This window comes from Narcine bancroftii, chromosome 1 (assembly GCF_036971445.1).
Source record: "Narcine bancroftii isolate sNarBan1 chromosome 1, sNarBan1.hap1, whole genome shotgun sequence".
In the NCBI taxonomy this organism is placed as follows: domain Eukaryota; kingdom Metazoa; phylum Chordata; class Chondrichthyes; order Torpediniformes; family Narcinidae; genus Narcine; species Narcine bancroftii.
In genome coordinates, this window is record NC_091469.1 from 100108199 (window position 1) to 100129172 (window position 20974).

General features: G+C 37.1%; 1 protein-coding gene across 9 annotated transcripts in view; it reads right to left on the reverse strand.

Annotated features, from left to right (window-relative positions):
- Positions 1-20974, reverse strand: part of fkbp15a (FKBP prolyl isomerase family member 15a) — a 183847-nt gene that overhangs the window by 127997 nt on the left and 34876 nt on the right. For 5 of the 9 annotated variants that reach the window (XM_069933701.1, XM_069933691.1, XM_069933673.1 and 2 more), the window contains exons 2-5: positions 19112-19221; positions 14530-14608; positions 1548-1617; positions 1353-1427 (exon numbers count right to left, since the gene is read on the reverse strand). In XM_069933701.1, the coding sequence (XP_069789802.1) occupies positions 1353-1427; positions 1548-1617; positions 14530-14608; positions 19112-19196 (309 nt within the window). In that variant the 5' untranslated portion in view covers positions 19197-19221. Of the gene's footprint in view, positions 1-1352; positions 1428-1547; positions 1618-13100; positions 13192-14529; positions 14609-19111; positions 19222-20974 lie in introns of those variants that run through there. The other 4 variants (XM_069933733.1, XM_069933715.1, XM_069933724.1 and 1 more) reach the window with 2 other exon arrangements.

The window sequence follows — 20974 nt, forward strand, 5'->3', positions numbered from 1 at the left end:
TCAAGAAATATTTTCCTCAGAAAAAGACTAAATCTTTATGCTGTAGTCCATCTGTGGTTTCAAAGCCCTGTACAGCTGTAGCAAGACATTTATCTGAGAGATATCCTCCTTTTTCAAAAAAATGTGGCTTCTCCTCAACTGCCATTAACCATTCCCGCATCTCCTCTATTTCCCGCATATCTGTCCTGGCCTCCACTGCCCCAAGATGCAAAATAAGGACAGGAATCACCTTGAACTCACCTACCACCCCACCAGCCTCCCCATCCAACATATCATCCTCCACTGCATCTACTGCATCCAGTGCTCGTGTGTGGTCTCCTCTACATTGGGGAGATTGGACACAGACTGGGTTATCATTTTGTTGAGCACCTTTGCGATAATAGGGACTCCCCAGTGACCAATCGTTTTAATTCCACACCAAAAATCTCTTCCATATGTCTCTCTATCGCTACCCTCTCTATCTCCTTTCCTCCAGCTACCCATTCCCTTCACTTCCCTCAATTCAGAGAGCTACCCCCTCCCCATCACTTCTCAGAATTTTTCTCTCCTGCCCTCCCACCTATATCCACCTATGACCTTGCACCTCTTCCCTCCGGTCTTCCCCCCACTTTTTATATTCATGAGCCTGGTTGCTTTTTGATTATACCTTGATGAAATATGATGGTTACCCTTTACTTCCTATACATGCTGCAGGACCTGCTCAGTTTCTTCAGTACTTTTGTGTATTGCACTACAATCACAGTGTCCGCAGACTCTGTCTGCCATTCCTTTTTTAATAAAGGCGAACATTTCATTTGGCTATTTAATCAAAGAACAAGATATTCTAAACACAAATCCACAGTTCCTAACAAAGGAAGCCTTCTAATGGGAATATGCTACATCTTTACCACTCTGCAAGTCAAGACACCAACAGTATATGATCCAAGCACATACTTCTAACAGCAATACATGAAAAACCCTAAAAAATGCCTGTACCAAAAACAGTAAGGTTCCTTAAGAAGTCCCAACATAGATGAAATACCAATTGAACACGACAATTCTCCAATCATAAATGTTGAGGCTTATCCAGAATTTCACCAATATGCAAGGAAAATATGTAAAACAAAAAATCATTTTAAATATTGCCCATTAAATGATACAATTTAAAAAACTCCTAAATTACCTCCAGTTATTCCCTACTAGCACTCAGTGGCATTATAATTAGCAGCAAAAGCATTCCTTCATTCATAAAATTGAATGAAGACAAACAATTTACTTTCAATGGTTACATTTCTGCCCATCAACATATCACTCATGAGCAAATGCATATCTTGACCAATAACCCTGTATCCTTCAAATAAATTTTTACTCACAGTAAAAGTGAATGTTGAGGTGATGCAAGCTACAGCAATCCGCTTCTGTTGACTAGCGTACAATAGAACCTTGTACTTGTAGGGTCAAAGAATAAGAAAAATCAACTTCCATACAACATACACAGACCAAATTCATCTTATATAGTCACTGAAGAAATATCACGTAGTTCTGCTTCCCTGATCAGCAAAACCCACCTCTCCTGAAGTGTGGTTTCCAAGAACTGCTGCCCCCAACTTGCCTTGCTTCACATACTGACCACTCAGGCTGCAATGCAAGAGATACAAAAAGTAACAGATCTGGAACACCAACCAACACACCCTTCTTCTATCTGCTCAACCACATCATGTATAAACTAGTTCAGGGGTGGCCAAACCGTGGCTTGTAAGGCACATGTGGCTCTTTGACATATAATGTGCGGCTTGTAGAAATACGTTGGCTGAAACAGGAATCATATGAACCACTTTTTGCAGTGGTAATGTTGGTAGGCATGACTTGCAATTGAAAATATTTGCTATATATACCATATGTATCGCGTAATAGTTGACCCCGCCTATATTTGGCCCCGGTCTTCCACCCATCTGAGTTCCCAACACCCCAGTCCTCGCCTAGGCCCATCCTCCGGAGTTCCCAACACCCTGTCTTGTGGATTCTCACATAGGCCCAGGCCGTCCACCCTCCAGATCTCCCGATACCGGACTACAGAATCTCATCTCGGCCCAGGCTGCCCTCCCACCGGAGCTCTCGACACCCTGACCACAGATTCTCACCTCAACCCCTACTGCCTGCCTATCCATCCACCCGATGTCCTGGCCACCCTCTTATCCGAGTTGCTGACACCCTGACCACAGACTCTCGCCTACAGCCCAGCCACCCACCTATCTGAGCTCCTGACCCCCTGAATGTCCCAGCCACCTAGCCACCCATTCCAGCCTCCAATGTCCCGAAAGACACAGGTACTTAACTTGGTCAAACGCCATATGCAAGTAATAGTCAGCCCCCTAAAATGTACCCTAAAAATTGGTCCACAAAATAGAACTATTCTTTTCAATATTTTTATTGAAATTCTACATTAAAAAAATACAATAGAATACATATTAAAAGACAAAAAATAAGAGTACAGAATACATTACACTCAGATCATACCATTTCATCCACAGTACCACGCATTCTTATAATTATAGTAATATTTTATTATTTTTAAAAATCTAATGCCAGTACCAAAACTGAAGCTGTTTGGCAAAGAAATAAAAAAAATCCATGTTGCAGTAATAATTTACCTTATTAGGCAACATCTCTGCATTAATACAAATTAAAGGTTTTGAAAGTAATTCAAAAAGTGTTTGAAAATTGAAATCGGATATTGAGCATCAAATCTTCTTAAATTTGAACATGACATAACATCACGTAACCATTGAGTATGAGTAGGTGGAGCAACATCCTGCCATCTAAGCAACACTGCTCGTGTAGCCATGAGAAATAAAAACTAATACATGCAAATCAGATGCCATTAGGGTTAGGCCACTCTCTCCAAAAATACCAAACAAGGCAGTCAAAGGATTAGGCTTAAAATTTACTTTAAAAAGTACAGAAAAAAATTTCAATTACTTCCTTCCAGTATTTCCCAAGACTCAGACATGTCCAAAACATATAAATTAGTGAAGCATCTCTATTGTTACATCTATCACAATGAGGTGTAACAATATTAATATTTTGGGAGAATTTATAAGATTTAGAGTAGGTCACATACATACACACATTTTAAAACAGATCTTATTTGAAAGACTGAAGAATTCACATTGCAAGATCTCTGGAGAATGTAAGCACCTTTCACAAGTAGGTGTTAATTGAACTGACTTCATAAAATGCTTGACCATTGTCTTGCTGGAGTCAGGCTGTCTGCGAAGTGTTCATTGATAGGTCACTCCTGGATTTTGTTGATCTAACAACAAATGGGAGCAGAAGAAAGAACTCGTGTTGATTGCTAGAGATGGTGGGGATTTTGCAAGACATGAGTCACATGCTCTCTTTGGAGTTTCAGTTGGAAGAGAGAGAGAGTTGAGTTAACAGCTCAATCAGTCATTCAGTCAGTGTGTGGTACACTGACAAGTAACTGAAAAGTGCAATCCAGGGAAAACTGTTTGAAATTGATGAAAGCAAGTTCCAGAGCAGTAGGTGGCTGGAAGTGCTATCTGTCTGATGTTTCTCTTGAAATAGAGGAAGGAATGGAACTTCCTTGAAGAAAGAGGTTACCATCTAGAAGACCCTGATGAGGCAAGTTTCATCAGCTAGTGGTGGTACCTCAGTTGTGGAAATCCTGGAACAACAAATATCTCTCTCTGCAAACCCTACAAGAACCTTCCTGAGTGGTAAACATTTACCTTTCAAGCACCAAGCCTGGTGAACTTTATACATCTTAAATTCTATGCACAGTATGGTGATTGCCTACAACCAGAGAACTTGAAAGAAGGAGAAGTGAGATTGAACTGTGAACCAAAAAACTTTTTTTGAATTTACACACACATTACATACACGTGCGCTTAGAATTAGAAAGGGGTAATTTGGGTTAGTATATGGTATAAGAATAGAGTTAAGTTAAAGTTTGATCCTATTTTCATGTTTGAAGTTGATTAAAAATAACTTTTGTTTTGAAAGCCACTTGTCTTGGTGAATGTCTATTACTGCTGGGCTTTGGGGTCCTTTGGGCTCGTAACAGAGGAGATACATCCACATAAAAGAAAGATAGTGTGACTTTGGACATGTGGGCCCTATGGACTATCTGAAATTGTAGGAGGATATGGCAAACACATAAAGATGGGGCATTAACCAATTTAAATATTACATTCCAAGTTTCTTCAGAGACTAATAACTTTAGGTCCTTTCCAAGGCTTTTTTAATTTTATCTAAAGGAGCCCCGCTTATTCCCAACAATGTCATGAATGTTAGATATTGAACCATTGTAAAAAGATTGCAAATTAAAAATTACATCTATTAAATTCTTATAAAAGCTCTTAGGAAGTATATATAAATCAAGAAAAAAATGAGTAATATACATTTAACTGACATTTGTTCAAAAAGAAGCAAGACTTCTTTCAATAAATAAATCTTTAAAACATTTAATTCTTAATCTATACCATTTTTTAAAAGCTACATCAATCATGGAAAATTTAAAGAAATAATTTTAAAAAATAGAACTAGAAAGAGAAACTCTCAGTAGACTAAAATGTTTTCTAAGCTGAATCCAGAGCCTCAAAGGATGTTTAACTACTGGATTGTCAGTTAATTTATTTAAAGATGAGGGAAATAAGGATCAGAGAAGAGAAATAATAGAAAATTTTCTAATAGAATTATATTCCAAAGAGACCCATATTTGACAACCTTCTCGGTTAATAAAATATGACCAAAACATAGACTTTGTATGTTCACTGCCCAATCATAGAATCTAAAGTTTGGCAGGGATAAACCTCCATTCTTTTAAAATTTTTGAAGCTGGACTTTATTTAGGCATGGGTATTTGTTCTTCCATATGCAAGATAAAAGTAAGTCATGAGAATCAAAAAAGACTTGGGGGAAAAAAAAAGACAAGGCCTGAAAAAGGTATATAAATTTAGGTAAGATATTCATTTTAACAGAGTTGATTCGACCAATCAACAATAAAGAACGGGACGACCAGTTTGATTTATTTTATTAAATTGAGAACATTTTCTTTAAATAGGTGTTTATAATTCTTAGTAATTGTTACACCGAAATAAGTAAATTGATTTCCTACAATTTTAAAAGGAAGATTAGTATTATTCAAAGGAAAGAGTTCACTTTTATGTAAATTCAATTTAAAATCTGAAAATTTACTAAAATTAGAAAGTAAAGAAAGCAGAGAAGCCAATTAGGTCTCAAGATTAGAAATAAATCTCTATCTTTTTTTAGGTATTACAGTTATTATTGCATTTGAAAAGGGTTCCAGTAGAGAATGGGATTCTCTTATTTTTTTGAGAGTGCAAAAGCTTTATGTTCCTGTTAGGTTAAAAGGAGGGGCAAAAGGTTTGAGAGAGCCGTGGTTTTCAAGGAATATTGGAAACTTGGTTCGAAGAAAAAGGGAGGCGTACATTAGATATAAGAAGCATGGAGTTAAGGAGATGTTTGAAAGATACATTGAATGTAAGAGGAATCTTAAGAGAGGAATTAGGAAAGCTAAAAGAAGGTACGAGAAAACTATGGCAAGCAGGGTGAAAACTAATCCAAAAGAGTTCTACAAATATGTTAATGGTAAGAGGAAAGCTAGAGACAAAATTGGTCCCTTAGAAAATCAGAGTGGAAAACTGTGTGTGGAACCTAGAGAAATGGGGGAGATATTGAACAGTTTCTTTTCTTCGGTATTCACTAAGGAGAAGGATATTGGGAGATGTGGGATAAAAAAAGCAAATTGGGTAAATATGGGGAATATAGAGATTACAAAAGGTGTAGTTTTAAGGCTTTTGAAGAATATAAAGGTGGATAAGTCTCCGGGACCAGACGGGATCTTCCCCAGGACATTGAGAGAAGTGAAGGAGGAAATAGCAGAGGCTCTGGCGGTAATTTTTCGAATGTCATTAGATATGGGGATAGTGCCGGAGGATTGGCGCATTGCGCATGTGGTTCCGTTATTTAAAAAGGGTTCAAGGAGGAAGCCTGGCAACTATCGGCCTGTAAGTTTGACGTCTGTGGTAGGTAAATTAATGGAGAAAATTCTTAGAGATAGTACTTATAAACATCTGGATAGACAGGGTCTGATCAGGAGCACTCAACATGGATTTGTGGGAGGAAGGTCATGTTTGACCAATCTGATTGAATTTTTTGAAGAGGTGACTAGGAATGTGGATGAGGGTAGCACAGTGGATGTTGTCTATATGGACTTCAGTAAGGCCTTCGATAAGGTACCACATGGAAGGTTAGTTAGGAAGGTGCAGTCTTTAGGTATAAATTTTGAGATAGTCAAATGGATTGAACATTGGCTGAAAGGGAGAGGCCAGAGAGTGGTAGTGGATAATTGTCTGTCAGGTTGGAGGCCGGTGACCAGTGGTGTGCCTCAAGGATCTGTATTGGGCCCATTGTTGTTCGTTATATACATTAATGATCTAGATGATGGGGTGGTGAATTGGATTAGTAAATATGCAGACGATACTAAGATAGGTGGAATAGTGGATAATGAAGAAGGTTTTCTAGGATTGCAGAGGGATTTGGGCTGCTTAGAAAAGTGGGCTGAAAAATGGCAGATGGAATTTAATGCTGATAAGTGTGAGGTGCTTCATTTTGGTAAGAAGAATCAGAATAGGACATATGTGGTAAATGGGAGAGCATTGAGGAATACAGAAGAGCAGAAAGATTTAGGAGTGACGGTACATCGTTCCCTGAAGGTAGAAACTCACGTGAATAGGGTGGTGAAGAAGGCTTTTAGTATGCTGGCCTTTATCAATCATTGCATGGAATATAGGAGTTGGGAGGTGATGTTGAGATTGTATAAGACGTTGGTGCGGCCTAATTTGGAGTTCTGTGTGCAGTTCTTGTCGCCTAATTATAGGAAGGATATAAACAGAGTGGAGAGAGTGCAGAGAAGGTTTACCAGAATGTTGCCTGGGTTTAAGAATCTGGAGTATGGGGAGAGATTGGACAGATTGGGTCTTTATTCTTTGGAGCGTAGAAGGTTGAGAGGGGATTTGATAGAAGTATTTAAGATTATGAAAGGGATAGGCAGAGTGGATGTGGATAGACTATTTCCGCTAAGAGGAGGAAAGATTAAAACAAGAGGACATGAGTTAAGAATTAAGGGGCAGAGGTTTAGAGGTAACATGAGGGGGAACTTCTTTACTCAGAGAGTGGTAGCTGTGTGGAATGATCTTCCGGGAGAAATAGTGGCGGCGGAGTCAATTGTATTATTTAAGAAAAGGTTGGACAGGTATATGGATGAGGGGAAGATGGAGGGTTATGGGCATTGTGCAGGGAGGTGGGATTAGAAAGGGGTGTTTGGTTCGGTGCGGACTAGAAGGGCCTAATGGCCTGTTTCCGTGCTGTAATTGTTATGTTATGTTATGTTATTTGTTTTAATACCTCCATATAAAGGAAGTATCAATAAATCTTTAAACTTCGTATAAAATTCTGGTGGAAAATCATCCTCCCCAGGTGATTGTCCACTTGTTAATGAATTAATGGCATTATTAACTTCTCTCATGGTAAATGATGCATCTAAATCTTTCTTTTCTGACTATTTAATCTAGTCAATTTAATTTTAGACAAAAAAAATTGTTAATTTTAGATTCAACTTTATCAACTTGAGATGTATATAAATTTAAATAAAAATCCTTAAAAGAATCATTTATTTCTTGGGGTTTATATGTTATCTTTTTTTAATTCATTTTTATAGCATTTATAGTTCTTGAAGTTTGTTCTGTCTAGTTGCCACACTAAAACTTTATGAGATCTTTCCCCCATAATTAATTTTTACATCTTATATGTTTGTATTGAATTATAATATAACTTCCTAACATACATTTTTGTAAATCTTTTTCCAAAGTCTCAGTCCCTCTTTCCAAATTATCTAATTCCACAACATATTCCTTTTTAATTTTTGCTGAATAACATTATTTGACCTCTTAAATAAGTTTTTAAAGCTTCCCATAATGTGAATTTATTATTAGTTGATTTAAATTTAATTTGTAAAAATTCTTGAATTTCTCTTATATAGTTACAAAAATCTACTTTTTAAAATAATGATGAATTAAATCTCCATCTATATACTGTTCTTTCTTTTTCTGGAATTATACAAGATATCAAAAGAGGTAAATGATCAGAAATTATTCTAGCTTTATTTTGCACATAGGTTACTCTTCCTTCTAATTGAGCTGATAACAAAAACATATCTATTCTCGAATTAGAATGTCTAAAAGAATAAAACGAATAATCTTTTTCTTTTGGCTTCAATCTTCACCAAATATCTATTAAATTTAACTCTTTCATCAAATTAAAAATCTTTTTAGCAGTTTTGATTCTAACAATTGATTTCAATGTTTTATCTAATATTGGGTCAAAACAACAATTAAAATCATCACCAATTAAAATATTTTCATTTGCTTCCGCCAAATGCATAAAGGAATCATGAATAAATTGTTCATCATCTACATTTGGTGCATACATATTCATATGTGTTCACATTTCTGGATATATTTGACAATTAACTAAAACAAATCTTCTTACTACATCTACAATTACAGATTGTATTTTGAAGGGTAACTTTTCTGAAATTTTTATTTTCTATTGCATCAAATACAAACATACATTTCTTCATCTTGAATAATACATTATAATAAAAGTGATGCAAAATGATACATAATTTTGTTTTATTCCCCATCCCAACCACCCCCACCTCCACAAACAGAAAGAAAAAGACAAAAGAAAGGGCACCTGAATATATTATATATCATTCACTATTTATATTTTGTAACATACTAATTCTATCTAAACATATTAATTGGGAGGAGTGGGTGTAACAGACAACACGGATGGACTGTTATCAACGAAATCCATATATGGTTTCCAGATCTTATAAATTTTTTCTGGTTAATTCCTTAAATTATAAGTATTTTTTTCTAACAGTGTAAAATTTTGTATTTCCACATCATCTATCCATCTCTACAATACTGTCTGACTTCCATGTTACTGCCATACAGTTCTTTTCCACCCCTATTGCTATACTCAAAAAAACTTTCGTTAATAATTATCTAACTTCAATTTGGTGTCTATTTCATATAAATCACGTAGCAGAAATATTATAGAATCTTTTGGTATTTGTATCTTCATAATTCATTCTATTAATTTACTCAAATCTTATCAAAAATTTTCAACTTTTCCACACAACCAAATTGCATGCACTAAAGTTCCCATTTCTTTATTACATCTGAAACATTTATCAGAACAATTTGAGCTAAGTCTGTATAATTTTTATGGAGTATAGTATAGCTGGTGCAAAAAAATTATATTGTACCATTTGATATCTGACATTGATTGTATTGGTTAGGGTAACCTTTTATTAATTAAAATTGCAACTCCTCTTGCTTTAGAGTTAAATGAAGATGCTACCACTTCTCCAACCCATTATCTTTTTAGTTTCTTATGTTCTTTTTCAGTTAAATGAGTTTCTTGATAACATCCCCTCATGTATTTTATTAAATTCATAAAAAATTCTTTAAATAGGTGTTTATAATTCTTAGTAATTGTTACACCCAAATATGTACATTGATTTCTTACAATTTTAAAAAGAAGATTAGTATTATTCAAAGGAAAGAGTTTACTTTCATGTAAATTCAACTTACAACCTGAAAATTGACTAAAATTAGAAAGTAAAGAAAGCAGAGAAGGTAATTAGGTCTCAAGATTAGAAATAAAAAGCAATAAATCATTAGCAAAAAGGAAAACATTGTGGGCAATGTCCTTCCTTAAAATGCCTGGAATACCATTAGATTCTCGAAAAGCAATAGCTAGGGTTCTGGAGCCAGGTCAAAAAGCAATGAACTTGAAGGGCATTCTTGTCTGGATCCACGCTGAAGTTTAAATGGTTTTGAATTGTGAAAATAAGTAAGAACACAAGCAGAGGGGGTTAGATAATAGTAATTTAATCTACTGAATAAAGTGAACACCAAAATTAAATTTTTCTGAAGTCTTAAATAAATAATTCCAGTCTACCCAGTCAAAAGTCTTCTCTGCATCCAGAGATTTCACAAATTCCAAGATTACCTTAGAAGGAGTGTAAAATATTTAATAAATGGTGTATATTGACATGGGAATACAGATGTTTAATAAATCTAGTCTGATCATCAGATATAAGTGGCAAAATATTTTCAAGTCTACAAGTCAAAACTTTGGATAAAATTTTAATATCAACATTGAATAAAGAAATTGGCCTGTATGAAGAGCAGTCAATTGGGTTTTTATTCTTTTTAAGAAAAAGAATAAAAAGGCTGTGGCAGTTTGCCCAACGTAAAACAATCAGAAAAAAGAGCATAGGTGAGGTGTAAGTAATAAGAAAAATGCCTTATAAAATTCTCTAGAAAATCCACCAGGACCTGGTGATTTCCCAGAATGTAACGAATGTACAGCCTTGGCAATTTCCTCATACGTAATAGGCTGATCCAACTGTTTTGATTAGCAGCAGAAAGTACAGCTGCTCTGTGTGGTAAAGCCTATGGCGATGGCCTGAGTGTTTACAACAATACAGAATGGTGCAAGGACTCTGCAAGAGTCTGCAGACATTGCTCAATGTTGGTGGAATTTCGACTGTCAGATGTAGGCCATTTTATCTACTGCGGGGATTCACCATGGTCCTCATAGTTGCAGTGTACATCCCCCCCCCCCCCACCTCCATCAGCGCTAACACTAAGGAGGCAATCTGGGAACTCCATGAGGCCATAAACAAACTGCAGACTGCACACCCTGACGGACTGATCATTATTGCTGGAGATTTCAACCAGGAGAACCTTGAGTCAGGGCTACCTAAATTCCATCAGTATAGGACTTTGCGACGAGAGGGGTGAACACGTTGGACCTTACATATACGAACATTTCTGACATGTATTGGACGGAGCCCCGCCCCCACCTCAGATAATCAGACCACATCTCTGTAATGCTAATCCCAGCAATAAAAACTGTTTGTCAAAAGTTCCATACCAATTCAGAAGTAGGTTAAAACTTGGCCAGCAGGGGCCATTCATGCACTCCAAGACTGCTTTGAGTGCACTGACTGGAACATGTTCAAGGAAGCAGCAACCAGTGGCGAATGCATCAATCTAGAAGAGTATAAGGCATCAGTGACCAGCTATATCAGTAAGCATTCTGACAATGTCACTGTGCCCAAGACCATCATAACTCGCTCCAAACAGAAGCCATGGATGACAACGGTGTTGCGCATACTGCTCAGGAACATAGACGCTGCCTTCAGAGCGGACGACAAGGTACCCCTAGCTATTTAAAGAGCCAAGCAGTCTAAGGCCATCAGGGAAGTAAAGCTTGCGCAAGACCAGTGCATTCACAGTCACTTCCTGGAAACAAGGTCACACAACGCATATAAAAGGGCATCCAAGACATCACCAACCACAAGACTATACCATCTGCCTGTGCTGGTGATGCCTCTCTCCCAGACGCAATGAACAACTTTTACGCGCACTTTGAGGCAAAAAATTATGTTACAGCGAAGAAGACCACCTCTCCTCCAAATGACCAGGTGCTGCGTCTTGCAGTGGCCGACATGAAGAGAGAGCTTAAGCAAGGTCAACCCACGGAAAGCTGCTGGACCAGAAAACATTTCCAGCAAGAGTGCTCAGGGGCTGTGGGGCTCAACTGGTAGATGTTCTCACCAACATCTTTAACATCTCTATGAGAAGCACTGTGGCCCCAACATGTTTCAAAGCCTCCACCATTGTCACCGGGCCAAAGAAGACATCTGTGTCCTGCCTCAATGACTACCATCTTGTCACATTCATGTCTATCATCATGAAATGCACATCAAACTCCTGCTGCCCGTCAATGGACTCCCCCGCCCCCCCCACCCCACCGGTAGTTCCCATACAGACCCTAACACTCTACCTATGATACCATTGCCCTTCATCTAGCCCTCACCCATCTAGAAAACAAGCACTCGTATGTTTGAATGCTGTTTATCGACTTCAGCGCAACATTCAACACAATCATAATACAGTACCTGATAAGCTAGTTGAGCCTGCTGCGTCTAAACACCTCCCTCTGCAATTGGACTTTTGACTTCCTGTCAGGGAGACCTCAGGCAGTCCGGATCGGTAACAGCACCTTCAAGACCATCACACTCAGCATGGGGGCCCACCCAAAGCTGTGTTCTTAGCCCACTGCTGTTCACTCTGCTGACCCATGACTGTGCAGCTAAACACAGCTCAAACCACATCAAGTTCAAAGGCAACACAACCATGGTGGCCTTTATCAGTAAGAATGATGAGTCGGAGAACAGAGATAAGGTGCAGTCGCTAACAGACTGGTGCAGAGCCAACAACCTGTACCTAAATGCTAAAAAAACAAAAGAGATGGTTGTTGACTTCAGGAGGGCCTGGGGTGAACCACGCTCCATTGACGGCTTCACAGTTGAGGTTATCAAGAGTATCAACTTTATTGGAGTGCACTTGGCAGAGAATCTCACCTGGTCCCTTAACACCAGCTCCATAGCCAAGAAAGCCCAACATTGCCTCAACATCTTGCGAAGGCTGAGGAAAGTTCATCTCCCACCCTCCATCCTCACTACATTTTTCAGAGGATGTATTTGATAGCATCCTGTGCAAATGCATCACCACCTAGTTTGAAAGCTGTACCTCCACAGACCACAAGACCCTGCAGAGGATAATAAAGTCAGCAGAAAAGATCATTTGGGGGCTCTCTTTCTACCATAAGGATATCTACAACACTCGATGCAGGTGAAAGGCAATAAACATTGTGAAGGACTCCACACACCCCTCATGTAAACTGTTCTCCCTTCTGCCATCTGGTTGGAGGTATCTTGGCACTGAGGTCGTTATGTCCAGATTGGGCAGTATTTTCCCCCAAGCCATCAGGTTCCTGAATTCCCAGAATATATGTGGAATGTGTACCGTAGACTTTTACTGTATATGTCTTAATATTTTAATATTTCAATGTGTTTAACTTCTATTCCAACTTATATTTATGTAAATATGCTCTGTGGTCCTTGAGAAACGCTATCTCGTCCTTACCATCCAAACACTGTATGAATGTTAAATAAAGTGGCTTGACTTGATTGATTCATTTATCTTGAATATGTTTATCATGTTCTTCTAAGGTTTTCTGAAAAGAATCCAATTTTCCATCATTATTTTCAAAGCCGTTCCGTGATAGATTCCAAACATGCAGAAACGTCATCTTCTATTACCTTTAGCATTCCTTTTAGCGGTCATGTTAAAGGCAGTTACAGTTGTTAATCCAAATAAATTCAGACACAATATGAAGCTTAAGAATAAGGACTTAAAAAAAGTTTGGAAACAGTAAGGTAAGTTGGAGCAACTCCATCAACAGCCAGAAAGAAGTTCCTAAAATTCAACTATTAAACAAGTATATACGGTAATTATTACTTTTTGATTATTAAAACTAATACACATTAGCAGTACAAAAACCACATTCACAAATAAATTACATACATGCATTTCTTAGTATTTATCTAAAATTTTTGTAAATGTGCATTTAAGAGTAAAAACATTTATGTAATATTTAATTTTTTTCACATCTTGAAACATCTGAAGTTTATCATATGTGGTTTCTTATGTTAAGCAAGTTTGGCCATCCCTGAACTAGTCCTGAATAAACCAAGCAACAAGTAATGAAGGTGTTTCAAAGAAACAAATATCTTTTCAAAGCTGCTTTGTGAAATAGCTCCAAATATATATATATATATCCATGCTTCAGCATCACAAAAAACAGAGAAATATCCTCATCTACAGAATATACGTCAACTACATTATTTTCATCACTGGACATTCTGACAGGGAACTGATGCTTTCAATTCAGATCCCCTCCCAGAAATCAGGTTAAGGCCTGTGGACACATTTGAAGAATTTACTGCCAGAAAACTCCATTCCTTTGGAGTTGCCCAAATGAAATCGCTACTTGAACCCTGTACACCACCATCAACAGCACAATGCAAGACAGAAAATGATCCTGGAGAGGCCAACATTCACATGGATCGGCATAATCGTTTTGGGGTATTGAGGAACAGAAAATAAAGGTCTCGGCAGAACCTTCATTGAGATTATCAAGCCTCTGCCAAAGGCAAGCAACCATTAGATATAGATGCAAAGGGCTAGAAATTTTTTTTAAAAATATAGTCAGGATTTATAGTTTACACTAAACACTAAATAAAATAATCCTCAAAAGCCAAAGAATATATTACTATGATTAAGTCGGATCAAATGCCAAATGTCAACAATGTTATTAAAAGTGAAACAGTTGAATACTTTGATTTAAGGACCACTCAATTCTACACTGAAAGTAGCTTCAATCCAATGCTTGATTTATTCACCAGGCTTCAATGCCACTGACCAACTTTAACCAGTCATTTCCTCCCTTTCCCCTTTGCAGTTGGCCCATACCTAGCCACCATTAAACCCTGGCCTCCCCAAAAAAACTTACTATTGGTATGCATGCACTGCAGTCGCAAACAATAGAGCTGGAGGGCCACCTGCATTTGGCGGTTTCTGTGAACTCAGTCCTGCAGAGGAAAAACATTAGATTTAAAATAAATCAGGACCTTTGCAATTAGACAGCTCTATCTTTAGGGCGGCACAGTTAGAATAGTGGTCAGCAGGATGCTGTTACAGCGCCAGTGACCCAGGTTTGAATCCAGAGCAGTCTGTAAGGATTTTGTATGTTATTCCTGTCACCTGTGTGGTTTCATCTGGGTGCTCCAGTTTTCTCCCACATTCCAAAGATGTACAGGGTTAGTAGGAAAATTGGTGACATGGGTACAATTGGGCAGTGCAGGCTCATGGGTCAGGAGGGACAGTCACTCTGCTGTATCTTTAAATTAACTGTCAACAAAATTCCAGTGAACAGTTATTGCAACCATCAGGACAACCTGATTCTCAAGAACTATCGGGTTGTTGCAATTCTCAAAACTCAGACAATCCAACATTATCCTGTTTCTTTCATGATTATCTGAAAGCAAGTACAAACCCATAAAATCACTTCTTCATTGAAGTAGGAGGCACAGAACACATTCACAAAACAGTGACAGGCAAATCAATCTGATGGATTGAGAGTGTAAGAAGAATGCTAATTATGTAGTGAACTAAAATCTCAGCAATGGGTAAACTACTGATAAAAACAAAGTAAGTCACTGCTTGTGAGAAATGTATTTTAACAATAGTTTAATGTAAGAAATATTATGTGGTGTACATAGGGATCAATTTAGCAGAGATCCACAGTTACCCATGCTGCAAGGATAGGATGATTTGAAGAAACAAAAACTGAGGATGCTGGACTCTTGAGCAAGCAATGAACTGATGGAAGAACTCAGCAGATCAGGCAACATTCATAGGTAGATATGGTCAGTCAACAGTTCAGATTAAGACCCTTTTTCAAGCAAAAAAAAAGGGTGATATGACATTGGGGAAAAGAAACTGGGGAAATGCCAAGACATGATAGTGGGAGAGGTGGAGTGACCAGTAGAGGGGGAGACCACTGGGAAGTGGTGGGGAGGGAAGGGAGTTAGAGAACAGCAAGTTCAGCAGTTGGAAACAGTCCAACCAGTTAGAGGCTGTCCAGGAAGAATACCATGTGCTGTTCTTCAAGATTACATTTGGCATCACCCTGACAATGGACAAGGCCAAGTACAGATAAATATGTTTATGACAGGTTGGGGAATTTGAAATGCTTAGGTACAGGAAATTCAAGCTTAGTCCCACAAACAGAATGCAGTTGTTTGGCAAACAGGGTAAAACCTAATGGTTCGGACATCTATTTTTCTCATGTTCAGGTAAATCCCCTACCTCCATCTAATTCCACTGTTGCCATCTCTTCTTTACCTCCTCATCTTATCTTTCTCCTAACTTCCCCTGCTTTCCAGTGGTCTCTTCCTCTGCCCACCTCTCCATCTTTCCCACATTCTGTCTAATACCAGATCACCTCTTGGCCAATGTTCCCTCTAATTTTTAGTAGTCAGTGGGCACAAAAATATTATGTAGTGCAATTTTTTTTCCCCTGTGACATAAGCATGTGCACACTGAGTGCTCGTGCAAATCTAAACCTGAAATTGTTTCAAGATATTTTTGGCACAGCATATCTCTCATGTCTAATAAAACTGCATTGGCATGTTTGAATACAATACAAGTATGATTACATTCTACAAAGTAATATATTTAGTTAAGATTTTATTCTATACTTTGAACTACTTTGTTCAGTTTGTTGTTCCATTCAATAAAACATCAATGAATCATTCTTATTTTTATGTGAAGCAATGTCTAAATAAATTAATAACAATAACACCCATCAATTCACAGATTGGTATTATTAAAGTTGCTGGAAATGGTTAAATCAAAGCTCATTCCATTACAAAGCTAGTTGACAAACCATCCAAATGCTTAAAATCTTCACAAATAGCAATTTATGTAGGTTTACAAAATATCGAGCATAAAACTGCACAGAATAACATGCATATTTAAGTTACTCCATTATTTTTTCTCTCTCCTGTCTTTGGTACTTACCCATTCTTTGTAAACTCTATCTAGACTAATAGAGCTTCCATCCAATTGATACCTTTTGATTCTTATTAGCATATCCAAATGACATTCACCAAAACAGAAAAGGTGAAGTGATAATAAATTAATGATGTGCAAATGTGGTATTTGAAAAACTGACCAACTAGTTAACAGAAACAGTTAGCTAAAAGATTATTTTCACCAAGTATAATTATTTACTACATTATTTTAGGTCACTAACCTTTTAAGCGCAAATTAATTTCATTTGTGAGCTGATTGCAAAACACGTGCACACTACGCAGCTTAGAGGGAATAGTGTTAGCTTCCTACCTCACCCCCCAACCATATATATCATATCCTTTTTATCTTAGTGTCAAAAAAAAGGGTTCTAACCTAAAATGTTGACTGTCATTACGACCCATGGATGCTGCCTGGCCTAATCGGATTATATTAAAACTAGGTCAAAATATGACAAGGTAATTAAACACAAGATGCTAATTAATGCTTTCGACAGGCAGTTAGAAAAGACACATCCAGTTTTGGCAAGGGATTTTTGCAGCCTTGGAAATAGTTCAGAAAAGATAAACTCATTTTAAGGTCCCAAGACAGAATGAAAAGAGGCTTTAAACTATAAGCTTTAATTCAATTATAGTGTTTAAAATAACAATCAATTCCTAATGGCTACATTTGGAAGAATAGAGAATGGAAGTCCCCAAACCACCGAAAGTAGATAGAGATACCTCGTTCTATTTTGTTTGCAGAAATAGTATTACAGAAATCGTTGCTCGATGTGCAGAGAGCAAGAAATCACCTGTAGCAATAAAAACATGTTCCCAAGATGGAGTCGCCATCTATCTTTTGAAGTTGCAAAGAATCAATGCATTGAACCAGACACATTTCAAACCCTCTGACTACATTCAGGAGTAGATAAGTTGGCAGATTTTGGAATGGTTCTGAAATTACAGGGTTTTTGTTATGGGAGACTTCAACTTCCCAAATATTGACTGGCACATCCTTACCTCAAGAAAGCTAGATGGGGCAGAATTTGTCAGATACGTCCAAGAAAGATTCCTGTCACAGTATGTCGACCAGCCGACTAGAGAAGAGGCTGCTAAAGAAACTGACCAGGTAGCAGTCCTCTCAGTGGGGGAGCATTTCAGTCATTGAGACCATAACTCCCTGAGCTTTAGCATAGCTATGGACAAGGATAAAAGCAAACAAAATGGCAAAGGGTTAATTATGAAGGAACGGAGAAGGAACTAGGGAAAGTAAATTAGGAACAGGTGTTCTCGGGAGAAAGCAAAGAAGTTATATGGAGAATGTTAAGGGACAACTTGCGCAGAGTTCTGAATAGGTTAGTCCCACAGAGACAGATAGGAAAAGAAATCATGGTTGCCAAAACAAATGCGGCAGCTAGTTAAAAGGAAGAAGAAAGCATATATATGTAGGAAGCAAAAAAGAGGAAGGACTCTGGAGAATTATATGACAGCCAGGAAAGGATTTAGGAGAGCTGGAAGGAGGCATGAGAAGGCCTTTGCAAGTAGCGTTAAAGAAAACACTAATGCATTCAATACATACATGAAGAACAGAAGGTTGATGAAAGTGAAGGTAAGATCACTTAAGGATAAAGTAGGCAACATGTGCCTGGAGGTTATGGAGATCCTAAATTAATATTCTGCTTCAGTATTCACCAGAGAAAAAGACCTTGATCAAGGTGAGGTCAGAATCAAACAAGCTTATGTGCTGGAGCATGTTAAGATTAACAAAGAAGTAATGCTGGATCTTCTCAAAAACATTCAGATTGGTAATCCCCAGGACCAGATGAGATATACCCCAGATTACTATGGGAAGGGAGGGAAGAGAATGCTGGGGGCTCTGGCAATGATCTTTGAGTCTCCTTGGCCACAGGGGAGGTGCTAGAGGATTGCAAAAAGGCAAATGTGGTCCCCTTGTTTAAAAAAGGTAATAAGGAGAATCCTGGGAATTATTGACCAGATGTACCAAATAGACTCGTTATGTGCACGGTTTCATAACAATGCACTACAGGAAAATATCAAAATCAATTGTACTCTTTGGATCATAAAACATGAAAATGAAGAAACTTTTCATCAAAAATATAAAGCTAGAAGTTTTCAGCTTGTGGGAAGAAATACGTCCTCCTGAGAGAGATTTTCTGTGATTCACAACAGATAGTTCAATGGAAAATAACAACTTACTGCAGAACTGAAGCTTTATGGAATGGAAATATCATAGTCCAAGACTGTATTTTTGTTAAGCAACAGGGGACCTTTCCAGATTTAGATCTTGATACAAATGCTGAATCAAACAAATATTTTCATCACAGAAGATGCACAAACATACACCTACCATCTTATAATGTTGCGACTGCGCATGTATGAAATGTGCAGGTGATATATTTTATGCACCTGTTACATAACTGAAGATTTTTCTTACCATGTTCATTTGCATTACAAATAATTTTAAAATCTTACACTTCTCTAATCCAATTTTTCTACCTGGAGCTTGTGCCCCTTTCTTTGGCTGCTTGGGGGCAATGTATTGGAAAGACTCATTTCCTTGTCCTGTGGCAGCCTGATCCATGCCAAAGAGCGAGGCCAATTTCGCGCTGCAGGGAGAAAGGACACAAATTAGCAAATCACCCAAAGCCATGGGCATCTAATACAAAAAAAAACTAATATTTGCATAGCTCCTGATGATTATTTTCCTGTGGTCGCAGGAGAACCTGATGCTTTTGGAACTACAAATCTAGACAATTAAAATAAGATCAACTTCAAAATAGAATCAACATTTCTTGGAAACAGCATGACAGTAAAATCCCTGTTGTCTGGAATTCAAGCAACTGGCAAAAAAAAATCATGGAAAATAATTTTATAGAAGAGAAGGGTCCTATCTATAAATAAATTGATTCATAGAAAATTCAGTAACTTTTGTTAGCTTAAATAGCCCAAATCTGAGGTTGATCTATATCAAACATTCTATTAATAAACTTCAATTGGGCAGCCTCATAATAATTATGAAAATGCAGTAATTGAAGTCTACCTAATGCATACATCCATGTCAATTTTTGTAAAGACACTCTAGCTCATTTACCTTTCCATAAAAATAATTGCACAGCTGCATTTAAGTCTTTAAAAAAACACTTTTGGAAGTACACAAGGAATAGACTGAAAAAGATATTGAATAGGTGAAAAATATACATTTTAACACAATTTTCTCATCCTATCAAAGTTAATGGTAAATCTTTCAATTTTTTCAAATCAGATTTGATTTTATTTAATAAAGGTATATAATTTATATAAATTTTGGTAGTCAACATCAACCATTACTCCTAAATATTTAATTTTATTAGTCCATCAAAACCAAGTAATCTGGTTACACTCTGAATAATCCTCGTTTGAAATCAGAAATATTTCACTCTTATCCCAATTTACTTTATATCCTGACATTTCGCCATACTGTTCCAAACAAACTTGTAGTCTTTCCAATGATTCTTTAGGATGTGTTAAATAAACACATCATCAGCAAACAAATTAATCTTATATTCTTCCTTACCAATTTTAATTCCCTGTATAATATTATCCTAATAGCCTGTGCCAATGGCTTAATGACCAAAGTAAATAAGGCTGGTGACAATGGACAACCTTGCCTCATTGACCTAGTCAAATTAAATGAAGACGAAATTTGTCCATTAGTTATCACCCTAGCTGATGGATTTTTATATAAGCCTTTCACCCAACCAGTAAAGAGTAGTCCAAATTTGAATCTTTCCAACATTTTAAATCAAAAATTCCATTCTACACTATCAAAAGCTTTTTCAGCATCTAGTGCTACTATCATTGGTTGATTGGGTTGTTCTTTAGATGCATTAATTGGTGTAATTAATTGAACAATATTATCTGCAGAATAACAATTCCTAATAAATCTTGCTTGATCAACATGAATTAACTGTGGTAAATACTTCACAAGTCTATTAGATAACATCTTTGCTACAAATTTATAATCAACATTCAATAAAGAGATTGGTCTATATGAAGCCACTTTCAAAGGGTCTCTATCCTTCTTAGGAAATTCACCCTTTTCTATTGTTTGCTTTAATACCTCCATAAATACTGGCAATAATAAATCATGAAATTCTTTATAAAAATCTAGAGTAAACCCATCCTCTCCTGGAGATTTTCCATCTAGCATAGTTTGTAAAACTTCCTTAGCCTCCAAATCAGTTTAAAAAAAACATCTAATTCCTGTATTTCTTTTTCCTTAAAGATGTTAAATCTAAATTGGTCAAAAAAGACAATCTGGTTATCCTCTCAAACTCCTCCAGAGGTATTTAATTCTTGATAAAATAGATGAAATTCTTC